This window comes from Cupressus sempervirens, chromosome 8 (genome assembly GCF_028749045.1).
Source record: "Cupressus sempervirens isolate cs-2001-9-10 chromosome 8, ASM2874904v1, whole genome shotgun sequence".
Classification (NCBI taxonomy): domain Eukaryota; kingdom Viridiplantae; phylum Streptophyta; class Pinopsida; order Cupressales; family Cupressaceae; genus Cupressus; species Cupressus sempervirens.
In genome coordinates, this window is record NC_143125.1 from 21,785,960 (window position 1) to 21,809,666 (window position 23,707).

The following is a 23,707-nucleotide window of genomic DNA, read 5'->3' on the forward strand; positions in this document are numbered from 1 at the left end:
TGATGGGCATAACTATAGGGTTCATATAGAAACATAATTCTTATGCCATGCCAATGCAACATACTTTTGGCATTATACTGTACTTTCTATATGAAAAGCACAAGAGTTTCACATAGTGAACCTCAGTCATATTACTTATGTCCCCAAACTCCATTTTTGTCACCCCCTCGAACTCCCACCCAATATACCACATGCCCCTTTTCCCTATGAGCCCTCTCAATCCCCTACCCCCCCCAACGTAGGGTAATCTATTGCCCTAGTTTTTGCCCATTTTAAACCCCCCCACCCCCGCAATATGAACACACGCAATATGGTATTGCCCCTATTAAGCCCTCATAAGGAAAAGCATCCAACTAGTCTCTTATACAAAACCAATACAAATAGCCAAGTAGACAGAACAACATCCCTTAAGAGAATAAATTGAGCAATATTAGAAAAATAAGAGACAGGTCTCATTAAACTTCTTTGTTGAGACTATACATTGGTCCCATCAGAAATCACTATGAAAGGACCAATATAAGATCTAATAATGCTCGTCAAGGAGCGTCTAGGCCCAAAACCAAGCTCCGGGAAGATAAAAGAAAGCAAGGCACTTCTCTAGAATCTGATGTTATGTTTAAAGCTTTTAAAACTAAGATATTGGTGTGTCCAGGAAATCATCGATGATGGTTCTAGTGCTTTCGGATATGTGGATGTGTTTGGATGTTGCACCGGTGTTCACAAGAAACTTGTCCAACACCTATGGATGCACACGGAATGCGTTTGAGAGCATCCGAATAGAATCAGATAATATCCAATCAAATCTAGAGAGCATCCAAGGTTTTTCAACGCCCTATCATTTAAGTGATTTTTAAAAACATGTGTTTAGTTGATTTTTTAAATTGTATTTTTGCTCTTTTTTCCCCCAAAACCCTAAACAGCCCTAAAAGAGGCCATTCATTCCTTATTCTTCTCATTTTGTTTGTAGTTGGGCTCTCTTCTCATTTGGTCTCCATTTTGGCATTTTGAAAGCAAGGTCATTATTTGTGAGGCCTCGCATTAACCCTACATAGCCTTAGATATTACTTTATCATTTTGATACTCACAACTCAAGATGTCAAGACATTATCAGATACTTGAACATATCATATTATTTCATGTTGTGTGATGTTATTTTCAGATATTTGATGTCTGTCTTTTAATGTTTTATGTATATGTATGTCGATGAAATCAGTAAAAGTAGGATTGATACTTTGATTTAAGAGATTTTAAATGGTTAAGAATTAAGTAGGATGCAAGAAACCCTGATTGATGTATGTTTTAATTTATGTGATTCCTGATACGTATATATACATATGTACATGTGATTTTTGGGACTACTGATGTGTGCTGATTAAGGTTAGTTGTGTAACCTTTGGACCCAAGTTGGTTTAAGTTAGTGTCAGTTTGCTAATTGGTTCTTAATCAAGGTTAGTCATCCCTAATCCAGATTAGTGCTTAATCTGCTTTGTTAGAGTTGTTAGTTGGTCCTAATTTTTTCCCTAGCCTTTGTTTGGCTCTAAACCTATTCCTTAGGCTTCAAAACATGAAATAATTATACCCAAGGGGTATGGGTATGGGTTGGGGGTCTTTTCCAACCCCTAAGCCCCTTTTGTTGACTTTGGAGATCACTCAAAAAGTCTCATTTTACCTTTGTGCGAAAATTGCAAGTGGTTACCATGAGTTGCCTTACCTCACCTCCTTCTAGTGTTTAACCATAGTGTGGGTTGAGTTAGGAGTTTCTAGAATTGTTAGTGGTTGGAAGAATCCACCTTTCCCTAGTTTTGATTCATTGTGAATCTTATTGTGTAAACCATGTATGATTATGCTTGTTTGATTGTCTCTTGGTTATGCTTGGTTGCCACCCGATCAGATATTTGTTCCCTCCATGGTTCTAGAAATGTGTTGCAGAAAACATTATAAATCCCTTGATGAGGGTCATGAAGAAAATTCAATTATATTGTTAAAATTTGGGATTGATATCCTATGTAAATTGGTATTTCAAACTTCGTTGGATTGGCAACGAAGCCGGGTTTTCTTCCTGATTCTTTCTCGGCTGAGCCTTGAATCAGGTTGGCCAATAAAAAAATTGTTGTGTGTTTTTGCCCGTAGTTTGGGCATGACATTTTGGTATCAGAGCCCGTGTTTCAACACTAGGAACCTTAAACCCTTACGCTTCTGAAACTTTAACTAAACATTAAATTGTGTAGGATGCCTCCTGTTGCTCGAAGCAACCAACGAGGCAGAGGTCGTAGGGCGAGAGGTGGTAGAGCGGGACAGGGGGATGGACCACCTCCACCTCCACCACCACCTAACCCGAACCAGGACATTATAGATGCACTACAGACTTTGATCGGTGTAGTTCAGCAGAGAGTAGTACCTGTGGTTCAGCCAGTTCAGCAGAGGGGCCCGGAGTAGGTGGGCCCAGAGGCAGAGAGAGGACTAGGAGTCCCCCACCGAGACAATTAGAGGGGCAGGATGAGCATAAAGGTGAGTCAATACACCAGAGAAGACCCCCACTTGACAAACCTCCTAGACATGTAGGAGATGATATCAGAGAATTGATTCGACTTGGGCCACCATTATTTACCGGTTCTACTGAAGGGACAGTAGTAGAGGCATGGTTGCAGAGCCTACAGCGGTGCTTTGGATTACGACCCTACGGGAGTAATCTAAAGGCACGCCTAGCAGTTCATCAGTTGAGAGGGGATGCCTCCAATTCGTGGCATCAGGAGGAGATCATAGGTGGAGTGAGGATGGACACCCATTATTCCTAGAAAGATTTCGAGAGAGGTACTTGTCAGAGCATTTCCGACAGAAACAGATAGAGGAGTTCCATTCTCTTTATCAGAGAGGTCTTACAGTGGCACAGTATGAGAGCAGGTTTCTCGAACTCCTTCCTTATGTGGAATACATGAAGGACGAGAAACTACGGGTACATCGCTTTATCATGGGACTGAATTTCTCACTTCAGCGTCCAGTTCGGATGGCCTTCCCTACCACCTTCAGACAGGTAGTGGAGATAGCACTAGTGGCAGAGGATACTCGAGGCAGACAGGAATCACGAGATCGATCTCAGAATTGAAACTCTACCCGGGAGAAACCCCCTTGGAAAGGGAATCAAAACTATACACCAGGGTCCTCTAAGGGCCAACTATCTCAGCAGCAGCAGCAAGAACTCTCACAAGGTTACCAGGGCTCCGAGCCCAAGCAGTGGCAGTTACAGCAGGATCAGAAAGTACATACCCCACAGTCACAATCAGTGCAGACTCAGCAATCTTCCAGGGGTGGATACAGTGGGTCTAGCAGATCAGGAGGCCCACAGCAGTCAGGATCACAGGATACAGGATCTTATACTCGAGGGCCATGCTACGCTTGTGGTGGCATGGGTCATATAGCTAGAGAGTGTCCACAGGGACAGTCATCCAGTGGTCAGAGAGGGGCTTTTTCAGAGCTGACAGTTGGAGACATGGGCAAGTCCCACATAGTTTTTACAGCAGTTGACAAATGCCAGATTGAGCATCAGTGTACAGTTATTGAGGCTACAGGGGGAGTTGGTCGGCCAGTTAGCTCTAGAGACTATCCATATTATTGCCCGACAGACCCTAGCTCCCCGAGGTCGAGAGCTGGACCAAGTTAGGGTCTAGTGGGAATGTTGTGATGAGGTCATGATTTCTTGGGAGGATGCAACACGAATGCAATCTCAATACCCTTATCTTTTGATGAACTCCAGGAGGAAGTTCATGCCTAGTGAGGGAGGATCTGAGGCCTCGCCCCGACCCTGCATAGCCTTAGTTATTACTTTATCATTTTGATACTCACGACTCGAGATGTCGAGACATTATCAGATACTTGAACATATCATATTATTTCATGTTGTGTGATGTTATTTTCAGATATTTGATGTCTGTCTTTTAATGTTTTATGTATATGTATGTCGATGAAATCAGTAAAAGTAGGATTGATACTTTGATTTAAGAGATTTTAAATGGTTAAGAATTAAGTAGGATGCAAGAAACCCTGATTGATGTATGTTTTAATTTATGTGATTCCTAATACGTATATATACATATGTACATGTGATTTTTGGGACTACTGATGTGTGTTGATTAGGGTTAGTTGTGTAACCTTTAGACCCAAGTTGGTTTAAGTTAGTGTCAGTTTGCTAATTGGTTCTTAATCAAGGTTAGTCATCCCTAATCCAGATTAGTGCTTAATCTGCTTTGTTAGAGTTGTTAGTTGGTCCTAATTTTTTTCCTAGTCTTTGTTTGGCTCTAAACCTATTCCTTAGGCTTCAAAACATGAAATAATTATACCCAAGGGGTATGGGTATGGGTTGGGGGTCTTTTCCAACCCCTAAGCCCCTTTTGTTGACTTTGGAGATCACTCAAAAAGTCTCATTTTACCTTTGTGCGAAAATTGCAAGTGGTTACCATGAGTTGCCTTACCTCACCTCCTTCTAGTGTTTAACCATAGTGTGGGTTGAGTTAGGAGTTTCTAGAATTGTTAGTGGTTGGAAGAATCCACCTTTCCCTAGTTTTGATTCATTGTGAATCCTATTGTGTAAACCATGTATGATTATACTTGTTTGATTGTCTCTTGGTTATGCTTGGTTGCCACCCGATCAGATATTTGTTCCCTCCATGGTTCTAGAAATGTGTTGCAGAAAACATTATAAATCCCTTGATGAGGGTCATGAAAAAAATTCAATTATATTGTTAAAATTTGGGATTGATATCCTATGTAAATTGGTATTTCAAACTTCATTGGATTGGCAACGAAGCCGGGTTTTCTTCCTGATTCTTTCCCGGCTGAGCCTTTAATCAGGTTGGCCAATAAAAAAATTGTTGTGTGTTTTTGCCCGTAGTTTGGGCATGACATTATTTATTAAGAGGATCATCCGTAGGGTGTCTAATAGCTTCTACAAAGGAAGTCTAAGCATCTAAGGTAAGCATTTGATCCATTTCATGAGATATTTTATTAATCTTTTTTGCGATGTTCATGAATTTTTGAAGTTTTGGAAAAAAAAAATCCAAGTTTTTTCCTTTTTTTTTTTAAAAACTATGGAACTAGTTTAGCTATCTTTTTTGGGTATTTTTGTGTCGTATATTTGCACTTGTATGTTTGATGTTCATAGTTTATTTAAGTATTTCTAATTCTATTTTTTTATTTTCTTATTAGATTCATAGTTTGTACTGTGCAAGAATGGCCACAACTGGTAGTCAAAATTCAGCAGCAAGACAAGGTGAACAAAGTGATAACTTCGATATTGAGTAGCATCTCCATTATGGAGGCACACCACAAGATTATCACAGGTTTCAAGGGGTGGGTCATACATTTAGAAATGCAATGTATGTCATCGTAAACCATTCAATAGCTCATATTCTTGGATCAAAGCTCATTTTATGGGCCCTACTGGTAAAGGAATAGGATTGTGCAAGATAAGCAAAGATGAAAAAAGAATGAGCAATGCACAATTAGCCAGATTTACAAAAGAACAAGAAGTTGTTGATCGTTTAGTGAGCTAATCAAAAACAAGTTTGTATAAACCTTCATCACAATTACACCAACTTGGGGGATGGGGGGATGGGGGACGGCAAAATGGGGGGACAATTTCCTAGATGGGGGGTCAAAAGGGCCTTAATTTTGGGACGATGTGGGAACGGCTGCGGGAGATGGCGAGGGTTGTATATACTATACATATGGTACATAAAATGCTAGGTACGAAAAGATGTATTGTAATATAAGATATAAATATGTAAAAGAGTAAATACTTGAACATTGCATTGAATTGAAACATCAAATATTGAACATAAATAGTTGAATCGCAAAATAGTTAGCCCCGAGACGTCCCCCATCCTCGGCAGAGGTGGGCACCATTGGGGATGGGGAACGGAGTCCCCACATTTGTATTGCGTCCTCATCTCCAAGATGTGGGGCAAAAGGGGGGGAGACACGTCCCCATGTTACTATGACCTTCATCCACAAAGAGCAAAGCTAATGTGCCCACCGATCAGGTTGCATCCTCCAAACATCCATTCTTGCAAGTGGGAGAGGAAGATGAACTAGAAGTTATTACTTGCAAAAGAGGTCCATTGGATCAAGCATTCTAAAAAGAGGCATGAGAGCTTGCTAATGAAGCAATTGCACATTGCTTTTGTACCAATGATCTTTCTTTCAATTTGGCAAGATCACCATATTGGAAGGAATTGGTTGCAACCATCCATAAAGCGCTAGCTGATTACACTAGTCCTAGGTTTGAAAGGGTGCATATTACACTTTTGCAAAAAGAAAATATTTATATAGACAAAGCTCTTCAACCAATTAGAACTTCTTGGAAAACTTCTGATATAACTACTGTGTCTGATGCATGGCAAGATACAAGAAAATGACCATTGATGATTGCAATGTCCCCCAAAGGCGCAATGTTTTTGAGGGCAGTTGATTGTGAAGGAGAAGTTAAGGATTCACAACTCATTTCTAGAATTCTCATTGAGGCAATAGAGATGGTGGGCAGTGAGAATGTGGTCCACGTGGTCACAGATAATGCCAAAAATTGTAAGGGTGCAAGTGACTTGGTTGAGTCTCGATACGACCATATTTTTTGGACATCATGCATCATACACTCACTTTGGTCATGCAACAAACTGGCCCCCAAATAGATTGGGTGAAGCAAATCTACCAAGAGGGAGAAGAGATACAAATGTGTGTGACCATCACATGTCACAATCCATATTCAGATCATTCTCCAAGTTGGAGTTGTTGAAGGTAAATTTAAAATTGTAATTAGTTAGTTTCATTCATTTATTTATTTCAAATAAGTTCTATATTCATGTTCGATTATCAAATTATTACTTGTTTATAACTTTGCTCCATATTTGGTGTCATATTGTTAACTTGCTTAGGTTGCTGAGACTAGATTTGCATATCATATTGTTGTTATGAGATGACTCCTCAAGGTGCAAACGACATTGAGCCAAATGGTTATTTCTAACCAATGGGGTGTATGGAAGGCTTCAAACTCAGAGAGAGCCCTGAAGGTCAAGGATTTGGCCTTGGATGAGCATTGGTAGCTCATTTGTGATTTGTATTGGATTCCACCAAGCCTATCATGACTATGCTATGCTTTGCTGATGCAAATGCACTTTCCTTGGGGGATGTGTACGATGGCATGGACACCATGGTAGAAAAGGTGAAGCTTTCCATACAAGCACATGAGAATAACCCCATAGAATGTGAAGCCACTGAGTCTACGATTAGAACTTTGAGAGTAAAGAAGTCCATAATTTGTAGTGCCCTTCACATAAAGAGCCACACGCTTTGCTGCCATCCAATGATCACCCTTAAGAGCTGTCATTAAATGTGAGATGTAGCTGACTACGAAGCTGATATCAAGCCTAGTAGCAAAGAGGTGGATGACAATGCCTACTAGTTGCTTGTATATAGTACCATCAACAAGAGGAGAATCAGACTTGGTTGATAACTTTAGACCTTTCTCCATGGGTGTAGATGTAGGCCTGCAATCCTACATATGGAAATTTTCTAACAAAGCACTAACGTATTTGGACTAAGAGATGAATATACTAGAAGACTGTTGCCAAACCTCAACACCTAGGCAATAATGCATGAGCCCAAGGTCAGTGATAACAAAAGACTATCATAAATTCTATTTAATTCCCTAACTCAAAGATGTCGAACTGTCAGTGATGATCAAATCTTCCACATAAATAGTCAGAAAGATGATGTCACTGCCGATAGTTTTGATGTGCAAATTTGAGTCTGAAGAACTCCTTTAGAAGCCTTAATCACTGAGGTACTTATCAATTTTCATGTAGCATGCCCTGGGGGCCTACTTCAAGCCATAGAGAGCTTTCACTGATCCTTCAACTAAAACCTCTTTACCAAAAACCTTGAAACTATGACGTTGCATCATGTAGACCTCTTCGTAGAGATCACCATTCAAGAAAGCACTCTTGACGTCCATCTGATGGACCTTACAGCCAGATTGTGTTGCCATGGCTAGGACTAGTTCGATAGTGCTCATCTTTTCAGTAGGAGCAAAGGGCTCCTCATAATCAATGCCCTAACGCCGAGAAAAGCCCTTTGCAACTAGACAAGCTTTGTACTTATCCAAAGTACCATCAGATTTATATTTGATTTGTAAACCCATTTGCAGCCAATGGGTTTCTTCCCTGGTGGCAGATCACAAAGCACCCAAGTGTTATTCTTCAACAGGCTCTGGTGTTCAAATGTCATGGCTTGTTCCCACTCTAGAATTCCTTAAACCTCGGAATATGTTTAAAATTCAAACACACTATGAATGTTAGCCATGAGAGCAAAGTTAACACTCTGTAGGTTCGCTCTTTTTCTGAGCATTTCTCCCATCAATGAGCTCATCATCATGAACATCAGCAAGCGTCTTAGCCCACCACTTAGGTCGGAGAAGAGAATAACCAACATTAGTATCAAGAGATGCTATCAAGCTCCTTGTCAACAGAATCTGGATCAAACTCAGGTGAAGCATCTATAAATCTGGGTGATCCTGCAGGAGAAGCTAGAGGTGTCTGCATAAGGATCACTGGTATAACTAGAGTTGCACGAGCTACTGGAGCCCTCCCATCAAGTGGACCTAATGGAAGCCTAATTCCCAAATCATGAGCCTTCATAGGTTGGTCTGTTGGATCGGAAGAAACAGGCATGAAAGGTTGCCGCTGCTCATCAAAGACTACATCACGAATATACAAGAGGATCAAGTGGTAGGCTTTCTAAAGACTACTGTATCCAGCAAGCATGAGTTTTTGATTCTTGGCATCCAACTTGGTATGTGATGCATTAAGGATCCAAACAAAAGTGTGAGAGCCAAAAACCTTTAGGTGACTAATTCTAGGCTTGTGACCTGACCAGGCCTCTTTTGGAATTTTACCTTTGATCGCCATTATGGGAGACCAATTCAAAAGATAATCTACAATGTTAACTACTTCTACCCAAATCTTCTTCGAAACATGTCTATGTTCAAGCATGGAGTGAGCCAACGTGGTGATTGATCTTTTATGGCGTTCAACTACATTGTTTTGTTGTGGTGTGTGGGGTGTGGTTAACTGGCGCTTGATGCCATGAGTATCCAAGAAGCTTGATAATTCATTAGAACAGAATTCCACCCCTTTGTCTAACCTAAGAGTAATAATAGATTTCTCAGACTCTTTGTCAACTAAAGGTTTAAACTTCTGAAATACAATAAATACATCTAATTTCTCTTTAAGAATATATACCCACATTTTTCTACTAAAACCATTAACAAACAACAAAAAATACTTGGGCCCAAGAATAGAAGGAGTGGTCGTAGGGCCACAAATATTAGCATGAACAAGCTGAAGTACTTAAGAAGTTCACCATGAATCGCCACTAGTGAAAGGTGTATGATGTTGCTTCCTAGCCTGGCATGCATCACGAACTCGAAGTTGTTGAGTTTGAATCTCTGGCAAACCAAGGACAAGCTCTTCCCAAGCAAGTTGAGAGAGATAATGCACATTTCAGTGCCCATACCGCTAATGCCAAATTGTGCTAACAGAAGACCGCCGAGCAGCCATAGCTTAATCCTGAGAATCATCCAAATAAATGAGTTGGAAAAGGCCATGATCCAAAAGACCCACTGCAACAATAGACTGAGTTGCCCTATCATAGATGGTACACTGATGTGAACTGAAGTTGACATCCAATTGTGGAGAGTGTTGCAACAACTGATTGATTAAGAGTAGATTTAATTCCATCCTTGGAACGTAGTACACATCGAGGAGTATGAGATTCCACCCAGTAGATTGAATTTGAATACCTTTGCTGACAACAAAGTACTCTTCTCCGCCACCAAAAATAACAAAATCTCAGTGTACCAATCTTATGGTGGGTGAAATGACGAGAGGCACCTAAATCAATGTACTAGGTAGACGACTTCACATGATCTACAGGTCTTTTAGGCATGAAGGTGTAAAAGGCAAATTCGTTATCCTCAACGTGCTCTGCACTGTTCGCTTTGGACAACGAACCGGATTGCTTAGAGTGGGTAGCTAAGCATTTCCAACATTCAACCCTCATGTGACCAAACTTGTGGCAATAGTTGCATTGAATGTTCTTCTTTTGGGAACCTTCTGAAGCTTGAGCAGATGACTTCTGCTGAAAAGACTGCTAAGAATGAGACTTGCCTTTATCCTTTTAAAAGGATTTAGTAGCAAAGGCTTGCTCTATTGAGATGGAGTGGAACTGCTACAAAATTGTTCTTTCCACTGATTTTTCTTAAGCAGAAGTGTGCTAAGATCTGTGAATTTCAGATCAACACCAGTAGAAGTGATATTGAGAGCTTCAATAAAATGCTCGTAGCTTGGGTAAACTCCTAAGAGTTATAATATATAACTTACTTACTCTCAGATTTGTGTATTGCAGATCTTCAATTCAAACTAGTGTTAGATGCTTGGAGAATCTTCTACTCAAATGATAATGGATAGTTGTTCTTCAATAATCTACAAGAGGAATAGATCGCTAAGACTGCATATATGACTTGTGATTGATATATTTAGTTCCCACCGATGCATGATAATATTTATATTCAATGAGGAGTCATGTCCCCGTAGGGTCATGACCCTACGTAGCGACAGTAATCATGCCTGATACATATAACAACCAATGTATAAATCCCAAAATAAATCGGTGATAACAATATGATTAATAACAAATGAAGTCAAATAAAAATCAGTAGCAGAGATATTAATTCCACACACACACACATATATATGTATGTATGCACATATGTGTATACATATATATAGGTATATGTATCTCTTATTATTTCCTCCAATATAATCATAAGATCAGATTCAAATGTTCAGTATTACTTTGACTGAAGCTATACTTCAACACTACCTCTTAGAAAGGGAAAGTAATAATTCTTTAATAGATATAAGAATACAAAATGTGTGTATACATAACACATTATCTAACTTTAACACTCTGAAATAGTGACTAGTCAAATAATTAAAAACACCATGCTATGAACACTATCATAACATATATTATGATCTCTAATTGTCCGAAACAATATCTAGAGTAATCATAATGCATTCGTTACCAATGACTTCCGGCATAACTGGAACAAGCGTCATAATAACAAGCCTATCATTTGCAAGATCGTCACCTTACAAAGGATTACCTTTTGAATGTTTATGTCCATAAAAGATCGTCACTTTTCATTACATATCTGATGCAACTAAACAACCATAGAAGCATAAATACACATGAATTGAAAATTTAAATTCAATATCCAATATTACAATTTAATCATACCAAGTTTTCCTCTGAAGTATTCCAACTCCACTTTAGCAAGAGGTTTGGTAAAGACATCCGCTGTTTGCTCATTAGCACTGATGCACTCCAATTTGATAACACCTCGATCCACCATATCTCTAATGTAGTGATAAGGAATTTCAATATGCTTAGAACGGTTGTGAAAAACTAGATTAGCTAAAAGCTTAATACAACTCTGATTGTCGCAATGAATCACAGTAGGCTTCAAGGGCCTTTTGAACAATCAACTAGTAACTTTCGTAACCATACAACTTCTCTGGCTCCTAAGGAAGAGGTAATGTATTCTGCTTCAGTAGAGCCTAATGCAACTAAGGATAGTTTTCTGCTGAACCAAGAAATCATACCAGATCCAAGACTGGAGCAACATCCAAAAGTACTTTTACATTCAGTAGTGATGCCTACCCAATCAGAATCTGAATATCCATGAAGGTTGATTTCTACTTGATCATATCTGATTCCCATGCCAATAGTGACTTTTAGATATCTTAAGATATATTTAGCTGCATTTAGATGTATCTTTTTTGGTGCACACATAAACTGGCTTAAGGTGTTAGTAGCATAACATATATCAGGACGAGTGTTCACCAAATACATAAAAGATCCAATAATCTACCTATAGTAAGTAGGATCCGTAGATTCGGATTTGATCATATCATCCTTCAACTTGTGTAGGTTGACTTCCATAGGAGTAATTGCTGGTTACATTCCATCATTCCAACTTTTGTCAAAATATCAATAGTATATTTTCCCTAATATAGAAAAATGTAGTTACCATTTTGCCAAACTTCCAATCCTAGGATGTAGTGGAGAAGACCTAGATCTTTCATATCAAACTCTGTTGTTAGTTCTTGTTTGCACTTCTTTATAAGATGTTCTTCACCTGTTATCAATAAATCATCAACATATAATACAAGAATAATCATGTCATCACCATCTATCTTGAAATATAAGTTAGGATCAAATGTTTCTTCCTAATCGATATCTTCTTTCTGTGAGAAACCTCGTGCTACAAATCTAGCTTTGTACTTTTCAATGTTGTTGTCAGGTGCATGTTTGATATTGAACAGCCACTTAGAAGAAACAACTAATTTGTTTTAAGTCTGGGTACAACATCCCATACATCATTTTTTAGTATAGAATTATATTCTTCAATCATTGCTTCTTTCCAAGATTTGCTTGATAAGGCTTCCTCAATATTTGAAGGTTCTGTTTTGATAAGTTCAGTTAATAATGCTACATAACATGACTGGTTTCTTGTTCTTTTACTTTCTTGGATTACTTCATCAGGTTCAACATGATTCTCTTCTATCATTCTCCTAGCCCAAAGTGGCCTCTTTTTATTGTTAACATTTTCGATATCCTCAGGATTTGAGGTAGTGGTTGAAGAAGGTTCAGTATTAGTCTCCCTCTCAATTTCTACTGGGTGATCTTCATCTATTTCAGTGACAAGTTTTGCATGTGATTCATCACTATTTTTAGAAAGATTGAAGGCAATATCTTCTTCAAATTTAACATCTCTACTAATCTCGATTGTTCTTTGACCCGGAATAAAGATCCTGTAGCCTTTGCTTGTTTCACTGTATCCAACGAGTATCCCCTTCTTCCCAGATGGTTCTAGTTTTGTTCTCTTCTCTTTAGGAATGTGAAGATAAATAGGACACCAAATATTCTTAGGTGACTTAGATCTGGTTTGGTACCCGTAAATACTTCTTCAGGAGTGGTGTTCTCTAATTCTAAGTGTGGACATTTGTTTTGAATGTAAACTACAATGTCAGATGCTTCAGCCCAAACAGAAGTATGAAGGTTTTGATCGTGCATCGTTGCTCTAGCTGATTCAACGATTGATCTATTTTTACGTTCTGCAACTCCATTCTGTCGAGGATTATATGTTACAAAAAAACTCCCTCTTAATCCCAACAGTAATGCAAAAATCTTTGAAAAATTCAGAGATGTATTCACCTCCATTGTCTAATCTTAGTATTTTTATTTTCTATCCTAACTGGTTTTCAACTAGAGCTTTGAATTCCTTGAATTTTGATAATGCTTCAATTAATTCTTTTTGTTTTAGAAAGTAGATCCAAGTTATTCTAGAGTAGTCATTAATAAAAATTACATAATAGAGATACCCATTTAGGGAAGGCACAGACATAGGGCCACAAAGGTCAATGTGAATAAGTTTAAGAATAGATTTTGATTTGTGACACTTTTAGTAAAGGATTGCTTAGTGTTTTTGCCTAGGGCGCGTCCTTTGCAAATGCCTAAGTGATCAGTTTTGAGACTAGGTAATCCTTTTACAGTTTTTTCTATTGATGATAATGCATGAAAGTGAAGGTGACCTAGTCTCCTATGCCAAATTTCGGTAGAATTTGAAGTTACATGACTTAGGGCTAAATTTTGATAATTACAAAGTTTATATAGACTTCTGTCTCTAAACCCAATAGATATAGCTTTCTTAATGTTAGAGTTCTTTGGCCAAGATAGAACTTTGTCCTCTTGAAAGGTGACTCTGAATCTGTCTCTAAATCCTACGTGGGCATAACTACCACTTAACACAATGTAATTATAATGCTAAGATCAGTGGCAGTAATCACACCCGATACATATAACAACCAATGTATAAATCCCGATATAAATCCGTGATAGCAATATGACTAATAACAAGTGAAGTTCGATAATAATCGGTGGCAAAGATATTAATTCCCCACACACACAAACACACATATATATGTATGCACGTATGTGTATACACACACACACACACACATATATATATGTATCTGTTATTATTTCCTCCAATATAATCATAAGATCAGATTCAAATGTTTAGTCTTACTTTGATTGAAGCTATACTTCAACAATAAGCACAATGTCCTCTTCCTCCATTTTGCGACCAATGGCAAGCAACTGATCACGGATTTCCTGAACCTATTCATGTGAGCCTGGAATGATCTTCACTCATCCATAATAATAGAAAACAGAGTGTTCTTCAAAAAGAAAACTCTGCTTTTGTCAGAAGTCTCATGAAAAATTCTTAACATGCGCCCATATCTCGGTAGCTATCTTGCCGGATGGAATCTAAGGAAGTTGATCATCAGCTACGGATAATTTGAGAAGCATCACCGCCTCCCAATTATTTAGATCCCATGTATCTCGATCAGTACCAAGGGCAGTCAAACGATGTGCAACACCTAGAACAATCTGATCAGTATTCTGATATTCAAAGATTGCTAGAATTTGTTGCTTTCATGTGTCATGATTCCGACCATTAAATTTTGAATTGCCTTCGAGCAAAATTCGTCAGAGATTCTATAGCACATTTTTCAATGAAAAAGCGTGAAAATCTATAAAAGCATGTACTTCGAGGCAAAAAAAAACGGAAGACCCAACAAATTGAAGGGGTACCTAGAAGATAGCTCGAAAAACCCAGAAAGAATATGTTGTCAATTTCTGTTTCAGCTAGATCAAAAATCGAGGCACCGCAAAAAGTCTGACAACCTAGTTGAGTTCTTGAAAAACCCACCAAGAATTCGTAATTTAAAAAATTAGGGTCTGTTTGGCAGCAAGAATATGAGTGGAACAGGCATATGTAAATTCTCAAAAATTTCAAATTCTCCATTTGGGTGCACCAAATCGGAATTGTGAATAGGAATACGTATTCCAATTTTGGCCCAAAAATGAGCACTTGCAATTCCACCTAAATAGGTGGAATTGGAATACGTATTCCTATTCCAGTTTTATTTATTTTAGAAAACATAAATTTTTGAGTACGTGAATTCCCCATCAAATCCCAACTGAACCAAACAAGAATAGGAATATGGATTTTTATTTTCTATTCTAGAATAACGATTTCAGAATATGTATTCCTATTCCCATATTCTTATTCCCACAGCCAAGCGGACCCTTAGGGTTTCGTGCAAAACCCTAGTCAGTGGCCATGGAAAGAAAACTTTGCAACAAAAACGGTGATTTCAAGTAGCAAGCAGCCAATTTTTCCACAAAGACGTTACAAGAATCGTAGAGATGTCACTAGATTTTGAGGATATTGACACCAAAAATGGCACCTACTAAGAACGCGTGGGAGTGGAATATATGTATTTGACCCCTTCAAGTGAGATTTGTCAAATCTAAATATGTGAAACCACTGAGTCTAGGATTAGAACGTTGAAAGTCCATAATCTGTAGTGCCCTTCACATAACGAAGGATACACTTTGTTGCCATCCAATGATCAGCCTTCAAAGCTGTCATAAAACGTGAGATGTAGCTAACTGTGAAGCCAATATTAGGCCTACTAGCAGAGAGGTACATGAGGCTACCTACTAGTTGCCTGTATGTAGTATCATCAACAAGAGGAGAAGCAAACTCCGCAGATAACTAGAGACCCTTCTCCATGGGTGTAAATGTAGGCTTGCAATCCTGCATATGGATTTTTTCTAACATTAAGCAAATCTCACTTAAAGGGGTCAAATACATATTTACACTAATATATTTTACATATTATGTGTAAATATATTCAAAAAGTGATATTTCACTTAAATGTTTTAAATTAAAACATTCAAGTAAATCTCAACATCAAATTAGACTATAAAGTGATAAAGTCACTTAAGTGATAAATTAAAAAGTAACTCAACATCAAAATATAACATCAAGTGCACTATAATGACTTAAATCACTTAAGTGATAAATGAGAAGTCATAAAGTAACTTAAAAACATAACATAAAGTGGTTTTAAGTTATTTTTCTTTTAAAGTGCAACTCAACATTAAAATATAAGCTCAATATTTTAAATATGTAGTTGAGCTTGCAAACCCCACTAGGCATTTAAATCTTAATATCTTTTGACAAATAAGAAACGAAGGTATGATCGAATGCAAGAGATTGAAGGAAACAAAAAAGAAAAAAACAATCAAATCAAACACTTAAAAATGCAAAAGGGACTTTGAAAGCTTCAAAAATCAAGTATAGACTAACTAACTGAAAAAACAAAAAAAGACTCGATGACAACATTTAGTAAAACATTTCATTATAAGAATTGGTAACAATTGTTTCATCAATTTTTGATAAGTAGAAGATAATTTCCACAGCAAGTCAAATTGTGATATTGCTATCAGGATTTAACTGTGTGATTTTTGAATCAAACTCATTGACCCATGTTTCATGAGTAGTGATTCAACATGAATCCATCTCTCATGAGAATAAATGGAACACTTAGCACTCATTGGATCTAGGTGATGCTCACAGGGGTGAAGCACCGAGACTTTCCGAGAGGTCACCCATCCCGATGCTTCACCCCTGTGAGCATCACCTAGATCCAATGAGTGCTAAGTGTTCCATTTATTCTCATGAGAGATGGATTCATGTTGAATCACTACTCATGAAACATTGGTCAATGAGTTTGACTCAAAAATCACACAATTAAATCCTGATAGCAATATCACAATTTGACTTGCTGTGGAAATTATCTCCTACTTATCAATTGATGAGCTTAAGGGGCTTTCTAATGAATGGTTCATAAGGCACAACACTTCGTGAAGGTTTTGCAAATAGGGTTGCAAGCTTTGGATTTAACCATGGAGGAAACTCTGTAGTTAAGCGCGCTCGGGCTGGAGTAGTACTGGGATGGGTGACCTCCCGAGAAGTCTCGGTGCTTCACCCCTATGAGCATCACCTAGATCCAATGAGTGCTAAGTGTTCCATTTATTCTCATGAGAGATGGATTCATGTTCAATCACTACTCATGAAACATGGGTCAATGAGTTTGACTCAAAAATCACACAGTTAAATCCTGATAGCAATATCACAATTTGACTTGCTGTGGAAATTATCTCCTACTTATCAATTGATGAGCTTAAGGGGCTTTCTAATGAATGGTTCATAAGGCACAACACTTGGTGAAGGTTTTGCAAATGGGGTTGCAAGCTTTGGGTTTAACCATGGAGAAAACTCCGTAGTTAAGCACGCTCAGGCTGGAGTAGTACTGGGATGGGTGACCTCCCGGGAAGTCCCAGTGCTTCACCCCTGTGAGCATCACCTAGATCCAATGAGTGCTGAGTGTTTCATTTATTCTCATGAGAGATGGATTCATGTTGAATCACTACTCATGAAACATGGGTCAATGAGTTTGACTCAAAAATCACACAGTTAAATCATGATAGCAATATCACAATCATCAATTTTTGCCAATGTGAAACTCAATTGGAAAAGTTGCGTACTATTACGTTCGTTTTGTGATAACAAAATGGAGGACAACACATGTCAGTAATTTTAAGAGCTTATGAAGTAACTATGGTAAATTATGTTATGCTGAGATAACATGTTTTTATGAGAATTTATCATTCACATCTTTGGTAGCAACTATGTGTGCCTGCCATACTAAAGATCTCTCTCTTACTAAGAGAGAGCGTTGAATATTGTAACTGCAATAGAGATCTTTATTTCTGATTTTATGAAATAGAAATATAACCGTTATGGCCATCCTCAACTGAATAAGACATTTATGATAATATTTGAGATAATATGTAGAGACATGTGTCATGCAAAGAGGCATGTGTATGAAAATATGAAGAGTTTTAATTTTAGAAATTGAAAAAACCTTTGGGTGAAATATAAAGAGTCTCATTTCAATCTATTTATGTGATTGCTTAGTGTAATGATGCATGGCATCAAGTAGAAAGCATTGTACTTGGACATTTATTATCAGTAAAAGAGATATTTATATTTTTCTAGTGTGACTGGTTTTTTCCCTTTAAGTGAAAGGTTTTCCCTAGGATAATCTCATGTCTTTTGTGCATCTTTATTTTCCCTTTTATTGTTGTTAATGTTTATTTTCTGGACAAGAGTCTTATGGTTATGTTATTTCTCATTATTCAAGAACATCCATGCTTTCTCCATTATTTTTCCTGTCTACTCCCAGCTGAAACAACCATTGCAGGTTTCTCCTCATCCTTCATTGTGGAACATTCACTAGTTGTGGTTAAATTAGGTAATGAAAAGGAAGAGCAAACATGATTGACATGTCCTTATCTTGCAACAAATACCAAGCATCTCTAAATAGTCCTTGATGCATGGACAGCTTCTGACAATGAGAAGAATATGAGTAAAACTGAATTACAAGAGAATTTAGGGCAATGTATAAATCCTCCAAATTTTCTTAAGATTGTCCCATGCTAGAATACAAATATTAACAGGATTCAAATTGCACTTGTTCAGAATAATTTTACCCACCATTTTCATGAACAAAAGAAAAATAAAGGGAATAAATTAAGTCATCAATACTAACCATAGTTTGGAACCAATGATTCGGGCGGAACAAGTACACCACAGCTTATGCATAAATTCTGCAACCACACTGAAAACCCTTCAGAATTCTTTTTTTTTTAAATGAATAAAAAAATAAAATTTGTTTCCCAAGATGTATCTAATCTATGTAAGTTTTCAGTGTTTCCATGCAAGATCGCATTCACTTGCATATCCCATTTTATTATTAAACTTCAAAAATAGTAAAATTTGAGTTCAATGGCTGCAATGTTACCAACTCACATGCATCATTCAATATTCTATTCACAATTTTTTGTTGGTTTCACTTTCATTCAACATCATACTGGCTTGCATACCAAGTTTTGTTGTTTTACGTCAAAAATAGCAATTTCAAGATATGTGCCAGCAAAATTACGGTCTCAAAAAATAAACGTAGCTCAAATATTATTCAAATGCAGAGACCAAAATATGCACCAAGCAGATTCTTTAACTTCTTCATAACCAAGTGTAGGATTTTGTAAAAGGGTTCAAGTTAGAAAAATAATATGATTTTTGATAAATAGATAGTAACCACAGATAGCCTTATAGTAAAAAATCTTTCTAAGCTTCACATGGATACTTTGAAGCCATCGTGGTCTTCACATGGATACTTTGAAGCCATCGTGGTTGTATGTTAAACAAAAAGAATTAAAGATGAGAAACCTTTGGTACATGAATATTGATACTTAGCACTCTCGAACATCATGAAGAAATAGGAATAATAGCAGCCAGATTAAGAACGGCCTTCCTTGCAAAGGAGGCAAACATATAAATGCTACATGTATAAAAAGACAAGTGTCAACTTCTAATAAAGTTTACAGGAAAAGAGTGAGTTGAAAGATTTTGCAGTAATAATAAACAGTAGTAGTCGTGAACTTAATCTCAATGGCGGAACGACAGCTGCAGGGTTTAAGGTTTAACCACAGAAGACCGTGACAGCCATCTGGAAATGGTTATCTGATGCAATAGAGGAATGGCAGGGGTCCCTTCAGGCGTCATAATGGTTTCAGCTTTAGTTAGCTGTAGCTTTTTTAGCTTTCTTTCAGCTAGAATAGAATGTTTCTATTCTTTACGATCGTTTCCTAAGGAAACATTGTTTCATTCTTTTGTATATATAGACCTCTTTGTCTTTATTAATAACAAGCAAATATTTTCCAATTACTTCCATAATATGGCATCAAAGCCAATACTAAAACAAATTTCAACAAAATTTATAATTTCTTTTTGAAATTATTTGTTTAAATTTTTCGAAATTATTTCAGTTAGTTTCTCTACAACCCATCTAGGGATTCTACCTTGAGAAATTCGAATGAAAATCATACTATAGTCTCAAGCTAGGATTTCAACCCTCTATGCAAATCACGTGTTTTGTTCTCTACAAATCGACTGGATAAATTGTGTCTTCAGCTATTGCAAGGGTTGTTTTGTATAAAAATCGTGATTTCCTCCAACTATGGCTCTGGTCTTTTTTCTTGCTTGAATTTTTAGACCAACTCTTTTCGTGTTTGGCCGTCATTTTTCACAATCGCATTTTGTTATAAATACCCACATCTGGAGCAGCTCAGGATTGGCTGTTTTTTTGTTGTGTTTGGAGCAAACAAGTGTCTACCATGTTAGCCTAGTTTTTCACCTTTTATAATTTTGTTGCATGTAATAGTGAAAACCCAGTGGATTTATGATTTTAGAGGTAGGGTGTGTCAAAAAACCCTAGATGAAAACTTTAAGTTTCATAAAACCCTTATCGTTATGCCCTAGTTTTCAAAAAAGAGGAATGTATTGGTTTATTTTGAAATATTACGCAGCAAGCTTTTCAGTTTAAGAATTTCTTTTTACTTTTTTCCGTGTTTATTTTTAAATATTATCCCGATTTTCTTTTTGTTATTAACCTTTGTTTTAAACCATGGTTTTAACCTCATGTTAACCCACTAGTGTTATGTGAAAGTGTTTTGACCACAGTGTGGTTTACCTTTACAAACCATTGATCAAAGAAAGATCAACGATGAGCACTTTCCCGCAATTTGAAAGTGCTCGAAGTTTAGCAAATGTGGAGAAGCACCTACATGACATGTGTACCTTGATGATGTCAGTTCTTTAATAAGCCGCAAAGCTTGGACCTGTCAGGATAATTCTAAGTTGTCAGACTGTTGTCAGGACTCGCTAGAAAGGTTAACTAATTCTCATTGGTTGTTGTTGCTGACTAGGGTTTTAAACAAGGTAAATCTTATGGAACCGTCAATCGTTTGAAGATCGACAGAGAGCATTGTCCTGTTTTATGAAGATGTTCGATATTTAACAAAAGCAAGGAAGCGCCTGACTGACATGTGGACAGGTGGGGCCAATCGTTCAAAGGGTTGCCTAGTAATGCTGAGTTGGGACGCATGCCGAAATGTCTTATACTAATTTGTTGAGCAGTCTATGTGTTTAATGAGTTGGAGGGTGACTATATAAGTGGGCCCGAAATAGTAAAAGTGAACGTAGCAATTCCAAAGGTTTTTCATGATCGAAGATCAACGACTGGCGCTTTCCCGTAATTTGAACTTGCTCGAACTTTAGCAAATGTGGGGAAGCGCCTTGTTGACGTGTGGCTAGTTTCACAAAAAGGCAACGTCATTTTGAGTTTAAAGCTAAGTCGTCTGATTTATGAAGATCGATAGTTGAATTTCAAATTTCACAATGCGAAATGAAATATGACTGTTGGGGCATTAATTCTGGTCAATGCTATTTCGTGTGAGGTTAATTTTGCAATAAGAACTCCAATTTTCCATTATTGAATACTAAAGTTGCAGAATTCTCACATAGGGAAGATTTTCAAAGTTAAGGGTGCAAATTTTTTGAGGGTTTTGATTTGCTGCTAAGCAATTTTCAAAGGAGAGAAACAAGAAAATCAAGTGAGTATCTTGGGTTTTTGGAAAATTGAGAAAATATATTTACAGTAAGTTAATTATTAAACATGCCTCCACAAAGGGAATTTTTCAGGGAAGATAGATTACTTAAAAAGGGTTGTACATGATGATTTCTTAGAGCAAATGCCACAATCCATGAATGAGCTTGCTAGGGGAAAAGAATTTATTCCAAAAAACGGTAGGTTATTGGTCAGTGAGGGTTTTTATGACAAAGCAAACTAGTTGAGAGATGCCGAAGTATCTATTAGAGGATTAGAGTTTTTCCGTAAATGGTTTGTAAAGAGAAGACTAGATACTCCCCTAAAAAATGTATGGGAATTTGACATTGGCAAATTAATTATCTCGAAAATTTTCTCTGATGATGATTTGCTTGCAATAATGTCAAAGAAATATAATCCAATAACCAAGATTGTGAAGAATCATGCTGGTGATAATCTTTTTTGGGTTTCACCATAATTGATCAAAGAAGTTTTCAAATTAAACCCTAACCATGAGAAGATAGATATGGAAGACTTCCAGGCTGGGTATGATACACAGAGGGTATATTTAAGGGGAGGACCATTACAAGAACATTTTGTCAGAATAGGATCATTACCCCTGGTTACACCAAACACTCTAGAGCCATTATTGAAAAAATATTTCAACCCCAGAGCACAGGCATCGTATTTCTTTCTTTGCAAGATCTTTGGTATGGATGAGCAAGACCATCGTCTTCGTCATTGCTCAAACCCTTCAATACGCTATGAGTTCTATTTTTGACTTTGCTACTCTCTTGCTAGAAGAAATTCATATTGCGTTAATGGTTATTGCAAAAGCTAAAGTAAATAAACCTTTCTGTTGGTACTCCATGCCAATGTACATATGTTTGTATAAGGGAGTTACCTTTTTCTCTAAAGAAATGAAGGAGTTGGAAAGAGATGGAGAAAAACTCCCTGTTCAATTATGGAGTGCGGACTTGACATGGGAGGAACTTATGCAAGCTTTGTCAGATTTGACAGGTATTTTGCTTCTAGGCTTAGAATGTTGTTAGTAGGGTATAGCTCTAGGATACCTCAACCTTCACTAGAATTGATTAGACCTAAAGATCATGCCAAATGGTTGATAGTAAGTCACAATTGGGGAGACATCATCCCATATGCAATGTCTACTATATTCAGAGTTTATGGTTTTCTTGGAAAACCACATGTGATACCCTATCAAGTGCCTTTGAAAGTAGGAATTGTTGAGCTTCTGTGGCAGATAGGATCAGTGGAAGAAAGAGAATTGTTGGGAAAATCCAAAGGTACTTTCTTTCCCCAAATTACTATTGGGCATAATTTTGTTTTTGTCAAAAAAAAGGGATGTAGGGATTTGGAGAAGTTTTTAGATAAATATCAAATGGCTCAATCCCATGCCCGTTTTATAGACCTTGAGGGATTTTATTTATAGACCTTGAGGGATTTTATGACTTATTCAGAGAAAGAACTAAAGCCAAATCTCATAAACATATGGTATACTTTCCAAAGGATATATTTAGCAATAAGTTCTCATTACAAGAGCAGGAACTTACGAAGGAGAAATGGAAAGTATATAGCAAGATTTTGAATTTTATAAATACTTTTGAGCCAGACTATGATCCCCTTGCTGATAGAAAATATTGGGGTATGAAAAGAGATATGTTGATGGATAACTTTGTTGGGTTTATGAAAACTCTGAATGAAAAGAAGGAAATTTTAACCCAAGCACATCGTGATAAGGCCATTGAGGTAGAGAAGAGATTGGCAAGTAAGATGATTTTGAATCTAGGGCAGTACACATTGCAAAAAAAAGCCAGGTATACAATGCCCAAGAGTGTATAGCCTGTTCCTCAATACAAAAGACCACATTCTGAAAGCCCACCTGCTGCATCTGCACCTAAGAAATAGAAATTGGAGCAAGGATCATCTTCTAAGGCTGAAGAATACTCCCCTACCTAGACCCTACTCCGAATAGATGATGAAATATCCTTGAGAGAGCAGCTAAGACAAATGGGAGGAGCGAGAGATATTGTAGTTACAACAGCAGATATAGAAGGAGTGCCTGAGGAGCCTCCTATGCCAACACTAGCTCTTACTGTGGAAGATTACAGAGGTGAGGAAATGGATCTTGTAATAGCACAAGC

At 37.4% G+C, this 23,707-nt stretch overlaps 1 protein-coding gene across 1 annotated transcript in view; it reads right to left on the minus strand.

The window, feature by feature from the left end:
• Window positions 1-23,707, minus strand: part of LOC149541380 (uncharacterized) — a 189,522-nt gene that overhangs the window by 122,236 nt on the left and 43,579 nt on the right. The window contains exon 3 of the mRNA XM_089796650.1: window positions 18,648-18,705. Within this exon, the coding sequence (XP_089652776.1) occupies window positions 18,648-18,705 (58 nt within the window). The remainder of the gene's footprint in view (window positions 1-18,647; window positions 18,706-23,707) is intronic.